We start from the raw sequence: 12,778 nt of genomic DNA, 5'->3' as shown, positions 1-12,778 counted from the left end.
ATGCCTGGAACACCTCACCCAGGAGGCGCCCAGGGGGCATCCTTGTCAGATGCCCGAACCACCTCAGCTGGCTCCTTTCGATGTGGAGCAGCAGCTCTACTCTGAGCCCCTCCCGGATGGCCGAACTTCTCACCCTATCTCTAAGGGAGAGGCCAGCCACCCTTCGGAGGAAGCTCATTTCTGCCGCTTGTATCCGCGATCTCGTTCTTTCGGTCACTACCCACAGCTCGTGGCCATAGGTGAGGGTAGGGACGTAGATCGACCGGTAAATTGAGAGCTTCGCTTTTACACTCAGCTCCCTCTTCACCACGACGGACCGGTGCAGCGTCCGCATTACTGCAGCTGCAGCCCCAATCCGTCTGTCGATCTCCGGCTCCCTTCTCCCATCACTTGCGAACAAGACCCCGAGATGCACCGTGTGTCCAGAACATATGGTCGCAGGTCTGCTGATACGATTACAAAATCGATCATCGACCTACGGCCTAGAGTGTCCTGGTGCCACGTGCACTTATGGACACTCTTATGTTCGAACAGGGTGTTCGTTATGGCCAAACTGTGATTAGCACAGAAGTCCAATAACAGAGCACCGCTGGGGTTCAGATCAGGGAGGCCGTTCCTCCCAATCACGCCCCTCCAGGTCTCGCTGTCGCTACCCACGTGAGCATTGAAGTCTCCCAGCAGGACAACAGTCTCCAGGTGGAGCACCCTCCAGCACCCCCCCCAGGGACTCTAAGAAGGCGGGGTACTCTGAACTGCCACTCGGCGCATAAGCGCAGATGACAGTCAGGACCCGTTCCCCGACCCTAAGGCGCAGGGAACAAACCCTCTCGTCCACCGGGAAAAACCCCAACGCACCGGCAGCAAGCCGAGGGGATATTAGGATACCCACTCCAGCCCGCCGCCTCTCACCAGGGGCAACTCCAGACTGAGACAGAGTCCAGCCCCTCTCCAGGAGACTGGTTCCAGAGCCCAAGCCATGTGTAGAGGTGAGCCCGACTATATCTAGCCGGTACCTCTCAACCTCACCAGAGAGGTGACATTCCATGTCCCTATTGCCAGTCTTGGCAGCCGGGGGTCAGTCCGCCAGGGCCTCCGCTCCTGGCCGCCACCCGGCACACAATGCACCCGACCCCTATGGCGCCTCCTGCGGGTGGTGGGCCTGCGGGAGGATGGGCCCGCGGGAGGATGGGCCCATGTCTCCTCTTCGGGCTGTGCCCGGCCGGGCCCCATGGACTAAGGCCCGGCCACCAGACGCTCGTCCTCGGGCACCCTCCCCGGGCCTGGCTCCAGGGCGGGGCCCCGGTAACCCTATCCCGGGCAGGGTAAACTGTTCCCTCGGTTTCCTTTTCATAAGGGTCTTATGAATCGCTCTTTGTCTGGTCCCTCACCCATATTTAAATATTTATTTCCCATAATAAGTTCAACAGGGTAGATGTACTTAAGGAACATGAGACTTTTTCAGATAAATAAAGACAAATATTGCAAACTACACAAAAGGCAGCCACTAAAGCGTTTAAGTTTCAAAATAGAACAAACGAAACAGACGACTAAATTGTCAATTCCACTTAGAAACAAAATATTAATTCTAAAAATAAATCTTAGTTTGTTTTACAGAAGAACAGACAAAACTGACTAACTTTTGTCAATATCAAATAAACTGAGAACTAAAAGGAAATTCTCAATCTCTCCTTGTTGTATAGCTGAGCTTTTCAAACAGTTTTAACAGTTACTTTAGTCTGACAAAAGCCGAATGACGAATTAGCGCTTCCAGTCAGAGACTGAGGCTACGTCCACAAGTACATGGGTATTTTTGAAAACGGAGATTTTCCGTTTTCGTTTTAAAAAATAATCCCGTCCACACATAAAGGCAGAAATGAAGGAAAACGCTGCTATGAACATGCCAAAGCAGCAGGTGGCGCTAGATTCCTAAGCGTGCCGAAATGTTGGCCAATCAGAAGTCTAGAAGCCTCGGTGGGAAAAAGTAAACAAAGCTGGGGCATAGAAGCAGAACCGAGTCGTTTGTGTGGACGGACAGTAACTGTGTGTATATGTAAGCATTTAAACACTGCAGAGAGTAGAATTAACAAGTCACGCGACGTGACGCTGCGGCTGTGATTGGTTTGGCTCTGCGCTACTTAATTTGGATTGGCTGACCTTTTTTTTTTTTTTTTTTTTTGAGGACAAGAGCGGCGAGGTCTATCGCGGTAGCTTAATTTCTCTATCGAGTAAAAGTTATATCGCGATACATATCGTTATCGTTCTATCGCCCAGCTCTACTGCTGATTATTTCACATTTTACTTGTGAGCAACGGCATATTTAAATCTTACAAATATAGTTATTTGGCTTATATCGTGATAGATATCGTTATCGCCTGAAATGAAAAAAACATATCGTGATATGAAAAAATCTTATATCGCCCAGCTCTAGGCTCAGTAAACAGAAGAAAATAGTCTGCAGTGCATCAGCATGGAGTTTAATGCAGGCAGTAAAAAGAAAAGCCACTTTGAATCCAGATTTGTCCTTTTCAAACAGCAGTTGTGACCCGTTAGTCATTCATGACTACAGTTAACATACTGGGCTAGGAGAGCATCTCAAGGGGGGGAATCACAACACTCGACGATGTCCATGGTTTTCATACTTCACGTAGGTATCACTGCAAACTAGGGCTGCTCAATTAATCGAATTTTAATCACGATTACGATCTGGGCTTTCAACGATCATTAAAAATGACGGAGCCGATTATTAGCCCCTCCTTCATTTATCCGCGACACCTTAAAGGCCGGTCCGTGAAAATATTGTCGGGCATAAACCGGTCCGTGGCGCAAAAAAGGGTGGAGACCGCTGATTAAGAGGACCCGAGGGAAGCTCGGAAAGCTAAGCAGAAGTTATTTGGAGAGGAGAGTGTGACTGCTGTTGGTTGAAAAGAGAGGTTAAAAAAACTTCAGTGGTGTTGCACACTATTTTATATTATTTTTTTTAAAGTCATTGTTAACCCTTTAAAGCCGGTCAGAGCAGCACGCTCCGTTTTGTGTAACTATTTTTAAATCCTTGTAGAACCGGAACCGTGGAAGCTAGCGCAATAATTTGTTTTGCATATGAAACCGGAGGAGTTGTACTTACATCTGATGCCATCAGCTTGTCCTCGGTCACGGTTTCCTTCCACATAAAGCTTTGCAAAAATTGCATAAAAAGCGCTTGCAGGAACAAAAACATAATATTCCAGAAACACGCTTTGCCGATCTGATCAGCTGTTCGTTACACTTCCCACAGTTAAACAGATGTCAGCGCGAACTGTCACATGTCCGCCATTTCCTGCCCGAAACCGGAAGTGACGTCATTTTCGCGGAAATTGTAGTTTTTTTTTACTTGTAGGCCTTAAAAACCTATACTGGTCATGTTTGACTTTTCTGAATAGTTTCTGGGATGCTTAGAACTCGAATTGCACTGCTGGAAATATTTTATTTTGATGCACATGCTGTTTTCTTTGCAAATTTGCATCATAGGATTGTTTTTTCGTTTTTCCTGCAGTATATAAAAATTGGTGTATCTCCAAAATAAAACTATGAAGACACTCAAAATAAATTTCCTGTTGTTGTAAACTATTTTTTGCAACTTTTTTGTATTTAAAGTTTTGAAGGATAAGCCTCTTAAATTTCTCCAAGTAGAAATATATATATATATAAAAAAAACAAAAATGATTTTCAAACTTTTTTTGTAGTTTATTGCACTTTTTTGCAATTAATGTAGTTACTATGGACTTAATGCATACATATTATTAAAATATGGGCTATAACAGTTGCATAGCAAATTGAAATGCTCCCACAAATGGCACTACAACATGTAAAAATATAATATAAGCTCTGGCGGACTTGGTTCTATAGTAGGTCTTAAAGGGTTAAATAAATATCGTCAAATAATCGAGATCTCAATTTCAGTGAAAATAATCGTGATTATCATTTTTGCCATAATCGAGCAGCCCTACTGCAAACTATTTTCATTCACCGATTAAAAGCAGTTTTTTTGTTTGTTTGTTTTTTAAGAGTATGTTTTCTCAATTAATTTTGAGCTTCTAAAAATGTGAGACTGTGCATAAAAATGTTTGTAATTCCTAAAGATTTTGGCCTTAACTTACGTTGAAGCTGAAAATCTGCACTGTGATCCAGTATTGATTGTTTGATTTAAAATCAAAGATAAATTACAAAAACAAACAAACAAAAAAGCCTCTGTTCAAAAAACAAAAAATACTTACTATCTGATCCTATCTGATTGTAATAACTGGGCTCCAGTTTCTAAAAGTTAAGACATTTCATTGATATGTAGTACTCTGCAATATCAGCTCGGTTTTGACTCCCTGAATGTTTATTGAAAAATTTGAATTCTTCTGAATCAGATTGATGCTTTCTGACAAATTTGTACACAAAACGTGTCATGGTGCAAAAAACAACCGTGGCACAGAAATAGAATATATGGTATACATTTTTACCGCATATAAATACACGGTGTAAACATATGGTGAGAATATTTTCTTTTGGCCAAGGATGGTAAGAATTAATGCTGTCATTATTAGTCTGACTCCAATATTTATCACATCTAAGTGCATTTCCCATAATGATTTGCTGTTCTTAAACCCGAACCTGCCTACAGCACTTACTTTTTGTTAGTCTGTAAGCAAGTAAGGATGTGTTTTTGACCTTTCTGAAGTATATAAATGCATGGATATGTTTAGACTTGTATCTGCCCTTTTACAGCTTGTTCTAGAAATAAAAGCAATGTCTCTCTTTCAGTCTCCCTCTGTATAGCGAGCACACTCTGTTTAATGGTCTTCTACCATAATGCAGTGCCGAACAGAAGGTCTTCTGGTTAGAAAGGGGCTTTTTAGGAGTAGAGACCTCATCACCTCCCCCCGAAAACAAATGGAGGCATGGTTGGACACTCCTACTCACCACATGCATTTCTGCAGTCCTCTGTTTCTTGTGCACACCCTCATTATGATGCATTGTCCAGCCGCTCTTGTTCTCCCGTTTTAACTTTTCATCACCTTTTTCTGCATTCACATGGGTGCAGTGAAACAGATGAACACACCCGTTTCTCGCTCCTCTATTCATTCAGAGCTGTAATTGTGTACGTGTGTGTTTTGAGGACAGGCCCCTCAGGGATGGTTTGTCTATGTGTTAATATATAAAAGGTTTTTACCTTTATATATAGTATTACTGATTAATACTCTTACATGGCCTGCTGTACCTTTTCATTTGATTTTAGTTTTTTTCATTAAAAGGCCTGTTAACCCAAATATTGAGAACTTGAACAAAACTGGCTTGTTTGTGGTTTCTTCTTTTAATTAAGAATTTTTTTTGAGGAAAGACATTCGTTTTTCTTTGTGCTTTGGTAGCAATCTGTTGTGTTCAATCATATGAATTGTCCTTAATTTAACCTTGATGCACGTTTTTATCTTGGACTATAATTTGTGACAATTTTTCAGTTTCCTTTTTACTTCTGTTGATTCACACATTGAAATTCGTAGCATTACTTTAATATATTTTTAGCATCTTAACAGGATACAAAATGGGAGAATGTTAGGTAAAATGATCACACACTACTTCAGTAATGTTGATGTCCGGGCTATCCAGAGGCCCATACATGACTGACAATGTTCTATCTTGTGTGTTTTTCTATCCAGGTTTGTTTTCACTGCGTTGGCAGTGTGTTTGGGATCTTTGCCATGCTGCAAAATTAAGCTTTTTTTCCCTTGTGGGTCAAAATCTGATGATACTTTTCTGTGTTGATAATTGGATCAATTTTAACAAGAAATGCAGCTCCACACCACGACATGGCTTTCACAGTTTTTTTACAGATGGATGTAGAGAGTTAATACCTGTCTCCTGACCTCCTCCGTAGACACTGATTATGGTTTTGATTCATCACTGCATTCCCTTCCTAGAGAATGGCTGCTTGACAGCTGCCCGATGCATCTCCTGTATCATATAAGTCCTGCATCAGGTCTTATACGATGCTGGATACATGTATATGACTTTAAGATATTGTTCATCGGCTGTAGATAATTCTTTAGCTGCTCCTCCCATTTTTCCATTTTTCTCAGTATTTTCTAATAGCTCTTTAGGAATCATGTTGTTGGTGAAAAAATGCCGTCTTGGGCTGTGTTATCTTTGTTTTGTTTTTTTCATAAGTTCAACCAAAGAAATGGGAACAAAGGAAGTGTTTTACTGGCAGGCTAGTAACAAAGTGCCTCAAGATAGAATTTTAGAAGTGATTTGTTGCTAAGTTGTCTGTGTGTAAACGCATTGCTTCATCCCTCGAGTTACAGTACTTTAGTGTAACCGGGTTTGCACGTATCTCTGTACACGTAATTCTGCTACAATCAAAGTGTTGTTTTGCATGCAGAGGTACTGATTAACTGAGGTAGAGAAGGCTAATGATAAATTAAACAACGAAGTGCAGTGAAGAGAAAAAGGAAGGTGCCAGTAGGTTAATCAATTCCCCTGACACATTCTTTAGCTATGAGACATGAGTTTCAGTAATGAAGCACGGCTTGCATATCACCACTTTTGTTGTCTTGCACACCCACAGACACACAGGTTCATGTTATTTTTTTGGGGGGGGGGGGAGGATGAGCATGTATTTTTAAAGGGGATTCGCACACAAAACAACTGAAAAGCAACCTCACCCACGTGTTTTGTGCTTGCATTTATTTGTCTGCGTTTTGGGGTGTTTTGACGTCAGTGCTATTTTACAAAGCACCGGCATGCTTCCTTGGCTAATCTGAAGTGTCACTTGGTGCCGTTTGGCATCACCATGTTACAGCGTATGCCCAGCTCTTATGACACCAACGCAATAATCGTGTAAAGGGTTTGTGTTTTGTCAGTTGTTAACTGTCCATGAAGCAGAAGCTCAGGATGGAACAGTGCAAACTGAAGTCGCACACGTAATACATTTTGATAGGTTTTTTTATACGGCGACTGGGTGAGGGATGTGCCGTGTTTAGAGGGATCACCACGTAACATCCAACACAGTGTTTTATGGGCCCGCACTCAAAACCACAATGCACCACTCTGATCCCTGCCATCACATGCCAAGTCCGAAATTTCAAAGAGAAGGGGGGTTAAAATCAACACAAGCTACACATGAACTCATATAACACACAGCCCGCGCACACCTTTCCTCTCTTCAGTTATTGCTCAGCCGTTTCACTCTGTGTTTGTGCAGCTCTCTTATAATTCTGGATCACGCTTACTCTTGGCTCGGTGCAAAACTCAGCTTGGTACCCCCCCCCCCCCCCCCCCCCACCCCACCCCAGTACCGTTGTGTTGCTTTTCCACTTGCACCTTTCACTGGATGTGCTGTGCTTTTCCATTGGCTGTGTTGATGTTGAGCTTTGCTTCTTGTACTTGTCGTTCTGAACAGGACATCACACATGTACATGCAAGTCCATATTCATTTTTCACTCTCCTTTGGGACACGCATTGTAAAGTTTATGCAAATTTCCACAATTTCTTTTTGTACATGTACAATGACAATAAAGGGCTATTCTATTCTATTAACACCCATATTAATAATCTCCAAGCACCTCTGGAAACTGCTTCACTTGCACACACCTTAAAACTGAGAGAAGTTATCACACATCCTTTTTTTAATCCATGCTGTATCGAGCACATTAAAGACACAATGTTAACACAAACACTCACTCAGACATGGTCCTGATCACTGTCTCCCTTGCTGCTATCACTAACCATTTGCTGTTGCACTGGTGCTTGCTTTTTTCTTTATTATTATTTTGCTGTTTTTCTTTTAATTAATTTTTTTCCCTTGTGTTCATTGTAATCATGACCTCTCGCTGTTTTAATTTCAGATTTGCATATCCACTTCCACTCCTTCCTCATTTGCATACAGCAAGAATGGCGAGCGGGCATCCCACAGACAAATTCAGTTTCATGTATCAACCAGACACGCACAAGAGGTACGGGGCACGCATGCACACACACTTACATGCGCACACACACACGAAATTTCGTAGGCCTGTATTCACAATGAGCAGGTAAGTGGAAATGAAGAGCGTGCACTTGAAGTCTTCTACGGTGTGGAGAAGGATGCCTTATGGGTCATTATCTGGCACCTTCAGCCCGACCATTTTCCCCAATCTGAATTGATTACTGGCCCTGTGTCTGAAAAACCCAGAAGGTAGCGCCTTGTTGGTGCAGTGGTGGGAAAATAAGGCAGGTAGCAGCATTGAACCAAAGCGTTCTTTTTCAATTGATCCAAGCATTCTTGTGCCTTTGAGTCAGAACTTGTGCATTTTTCTTTTAAATCCAAGCAGTCTGTGTTTTTAAGTCCATACTTATATTGAGCCTGCTTTGAGGTTGGGGAGTCGCAGGGCTTGATTTTGTTGCATGCCAGCAAAATCCTTCAGCTGGATGCCGCTTTAAGAATCTGACTCTGGGATTATGCGTGTGGTGAGTGTGCTTGATAATGGTAACAATTTTCTTTCCAGTTTACATGGCTTATGTCTCTTTTCCCCTCCATTTTCCCCTCCTTGTCTTTTCTTAACTCTCTCTCTTCTGTTTTCCACTTTTTCTGTTTCTTTCTCTCTCCTAGTAAGAACAGGTTATCTTCAGCTATGAATCCAGTCTACAGCCCTGTCCAGCCTGGAACTCCATATGGAAACCCCAAGAATATGGCCTTCACAGGTAAGATGGCAGACCTGTACGTCTGTGGACGTCTTCAATACTGAATACCGAGGTTTAAGCCAGTTGAGATATGCCTAACAGAGTTCTGATAGGACAGAAATGCTAATATGACATTGTATTCAAGTTTGTGCAAAAAAACATTGTTTCTATTAACATCCCTACCAGTGACTCCAGCAATCAATTATGCAGTACAGTAAAAAATCGAATTATATTCTCTCTTGTATATACACTTACTGGGCACTTTATAATAGAACTTGTTTAGCTGCTTTTTTTTAATTTTTATTTATTTATTTTTTACAATGACTACATGTCATTGTTAGGATAACCTGTTGAAGTTCAAACAAAGCATCACAATGGATGATTTAAGTAACTTTGAACATGGTGTGGTTGTTTGTGCAGTCTGAGTATTTCAGAAGCTGCTGATCTACTGGGATTTCCCCACACAACCATCTCTCACGTTTACAGAGAATAGACATTTGGCATCAACAAGACATGAACAGTGCCTCCACAGCCACCAAATCTCAGTCTTGTAGAGCATCTTTTGGGATGCGGTGTAACAGGATTGCATCATGGACGTGCAGCTGACAAAATTGCAGCAACTTTGTGATGCTGTCATATCCATATGGGTCAAAACCTGAATGTTTCGTTGTTGAATCTGTGCTACAAATGCAAAGGGAGCAAAGTGCACCTAATAAAGTGCCCAAGGAAGTGAGTTTGCAAGAAGAGATAAAAGGAAAGAGACAAAAATATAGGCCATTGTTAATCTTGGGCCTCAAAGGTTATAATAGTTATAAACAGAGGTGTGGACTCGAGTCACATGACTTGGACTCGAGTCAGACTCGAGTCATTAATTTTATGACTTTAGACTTGACTTGTCTTTTACACCAATGACTTGGGACTTGAATTGGACTTGAACCGGTTTACTTGAAAAGACTTGATATTTTACCCCAAATATAAAATTTAACATGCATATTATATAGAGATTGAAAATGTGACGTCATTCACGGGTAGAACCGCAAAGGATTCTGGGAACTCGTGGCAAGCGGTACTAGCGCACGCAGGCTTTCAATTAAAATCAGTTATACAGCGATAAAAAGAAACACAAAAATGTCAAGAAGCTGTTGTATTATTAACTGCAATAGCCGGTCGCATGACAGCCACGGGAAGCCGACGGGTAAAGAGATCGTTTTTATCGGATTACGTCGTTGAAGAGAAATTGTTCGAGCCATGTTTCCGAAGTAACAAAGAGGCGACGGATGGCCTGGATTGCAGCCATTCAAAGATCAAATATAACGTCCCAGAACCCTCCAGCTCACAGGTTAGTCTGCTCCAAGCATTTCCACAAAGGTCAGTCTGCTGTTGTAGTTAATGCGTCATTTTTCTTAACATAATTGGTGATATAGGTTACAAGCAAGTCTGGCGCTGAACAGAAATTGTCGCGCTATGCTCCTTTATTTATTGTGCATAAATAGTGAATTGTCCTGACACAATATTGCGTTTCGCTTCTGTTATTATGGTACATTGACAAAAACATATACTTTTATTCACAGGGTAAAACAGGGTTTTTGTATCACTAATTGCCCAGTACGATTACAGCATACAGTATTATTGTCACTGCTACATTTCTGTGATGCTACCAGAAATTATTTCCACTACTAATTAATTACCGTTGAGCTCAAAGGTCCTATTAATAAACGGTTAAGGAATGTGTATTTATGACGACGATTTGTGAGACTGGTAAACTTATGATACGTACGATGGTCTTTCGTTCTACACGGTGCATTTCAAGGTCCTGCACCCATCCGTCGGTAAACTGTACCTGGGCTTGTTGCAGTGACCGGAAGTTACTAAACTTCATGAGTGTATGCACTCACTCCAAGAACCGTATGATTATAAATGTGCATATAAATATGCTACGATGAGATAGCTGACTTCATCTAACTAGCAAATGTTTTCCAGGCTACGTTGGTGATGCAGTTTTTTTTAATATGTATGATATTTTTGTCATGCGATTTTAAAGCCGGTCCTACAACCGCATCCAAGAATAACATGCAGCTTATCTCAGAACTGTCGGTGAAAATTATTCTTGGAGCTAGGTTTAATTGAGCTGCATTTTAAAGAGGTGCAATTTCACAATTTGTGTATATTTTCTAAGTTCACTATTTTGTCATGTGTTGAGAAAAACACAGATTTAAAAATTACATGGTCTAATATTTACATTTAGCATAACTGCAACATGCTTTTTTTCGTTTTTTTTTTTTTTAAAGACTCGAAAGGACTTGAAATTCAAAATTTCAGACTTGTGACTTGACTCGGACTTTTACACCAGTGACTTGAGACTCGACTCTGACTTGCCTGACATTACTTGAGACTTGACTTGAGACTTGAGGATAAAGACTTGAGACTTACTTGAGACTTGCAAAACAATGACTTGGTCCCACCTCTGGTTATAAAGTTATAGTATATAGAAGTGAAAGCTACTGATCTATATATATTTTTAAGATGGATTCAGTTAAAGGGGAAAATCCAACTTGTGGTGTTAAAGTTGGATCGTAGCATGCATGTTTAACTGGAGTGTAGCAACATCTGTTGTGTTAATGTGTCATCTGATTCAGGACTCTTTAATTGGTGCTTATGATGAACTGGCAAGAAGCTGTTTCTTTAATATAACACTGAATTGTAGTGTAAATGCAGATTTTGCCACTTTTTTTTTTCCTTCAAAAAAGGTGAGAAATTTAAAAAAAAAAAGTTTATTTTAAATCTTCATGATTTCTGTTTGGTTTTGTTTTTTTCCTGACCAGAAACACATCCTCCAAATCTGAAATAAAAACAATGAAGATTGATGACTTACTATTTTCAGATTTTTCCGGAACCAATCTGTAAATTTTTGAGTGCTCATTATGCTATGCTTTAATTTTATGCATGCGTGTGTCTGCTGTGTTGTTAAATTAAAAAGTATTCTTTGCATTAGCATGAACGAAATAAACACGGGATGTTGTGTGATCGTGATTAACATCTCGACCATCTTATAACTGCGTTTATTGGAACTGTTACATCCGACCGTATCTCAACCTACAGCAGCCAAAGCTCGATATAGCGGAGGCTCACGGCTACAGAACAGATCTGCGAGACTGTCTGCCAATAATAGCAAAGAGTGAGGAGAGAACAGCACTTAGCTCGCTTACACTCCCTCTCTTCACTCTGTGCTGCTTTTTTCCCCCCTTTTACTTCCATCGTCTTTGTCTCGCCCTGTCGAACCTGCACCTTTTTATAAGGAGAAGCTTTTTCGCAGGTCAGATTGACTTTTTGTTCGCTCGACACGTAATTTATGACGCACGGGAGGATGCGTGGTGCATGCGTGCGTGCATCCCTCGCACGTGTCTGCAGGCATTGCTAATGTTTCTGAATTTGTCTCTCCTCCCACACCATATTGGCAGGTGTGTCCCGTCTGCCAAATTGGTGTATGTAAGACGCATTCAGCCAACTGTGTTATTGGTGCAGACATTTTTTTTAATGAGCGCCATCTGTGCACATCCTGCTTCAAACCAAATACTCCCCTACCTGTGTGTCTGTGTGAATAAGTGAGCGGGTTGGGGAAAGGAGGGGGACTTCAGTTGTGCGTCCCCTCTGCTTGATGTTAAGGTTTCTAATATTTTCTGTCTCGCCTGTGGCGTCTTGCAGGCTATCCAGGGGGGTATCCTGCTACAGCTCCTACCTACACCAACCTGTACCAAACAGGCAGTCCTGGGTATCCACCAGGTAAGCTCTACCCTCCTCCCCATACACAAAGAGCTCATATTTAACAAGGTAATATCTTGGGAGAAATTGTCAGTTTAGAGTAATTTTCAGAGTTAATTAGGGGCTCTTTCTCTTTTTCTAAGAAGAATAAAGGATAATTGCACTACAAGGAACCATTGAAGTTTGTGTGCACGATGAATTCAGACAAATCATTATCATGCAGCTACAAGTATTAAGCTACTAGACTGTTTTCTTCTGCCTGCCTTTGCTGGGTTGATTTATTTGCCTGGTTCTGCCAGAGGTTTCTTCATGTTAAAAGGGTTTTTTTTCCTTCCCCCCT

At 41.5% G+C, this 12,778-nt stretch overlaps 1 protein-coding gene across 2 annotated transcripts in view; it reads left to right on the top strand.

Moving 5' to 3' along the window:
* fam168a (family with sequence similarity 168 member A) overlaps positions 1-12,778 on the top strand; it is a 45,615-nt gene that overhangs the window by 21,084 nt on the left and 11,753 nt on the right. Inside the window, exons 2-4 of one of the 2 annotated variants that reach the window (XM_026191728.1) lie at positions 7,866-7,973; positions 8,609-8,700; positions 12,382-12,459. In XM_026191728.1, the coding sequence (XP_026047513.1) occupies positions 7,912-7,973; positions 8,609-8,700; positions 12,382-12,459 (232 nt within the window). In that variant the 5' untranslated portion in view covers positions 7,866-7,911. The remainder of the gene's footprint in view (positions 1-7,865; positions 7,974-8,608; positions 8,701-12,381; positions 12,460-12,778) is intronic. The other variant, XM_026191729.1, reaches the window with a different exon arrangement.

This window comes from Astatotilapia calliptera, chromosome 14 (assembly GCF_900246225.1).
Source record: "Astatotilapia calliptera chromosome 14, fAstCal1.2, whole genome shotgun sequence".
NCBI classification, from domain to species: domain Eukaryota; kingdom Metazoa; phylum Chordata; class Actinopteri; order Cichliformes; family Cichlidae; genus Astatotilapia; species Astatotilapia calliptera.
The sequence above is the reverse complement of the archived record's forward strand: the minus strand, read 5'-3'. Positions and strand labels throughout refer to the sequence as shown.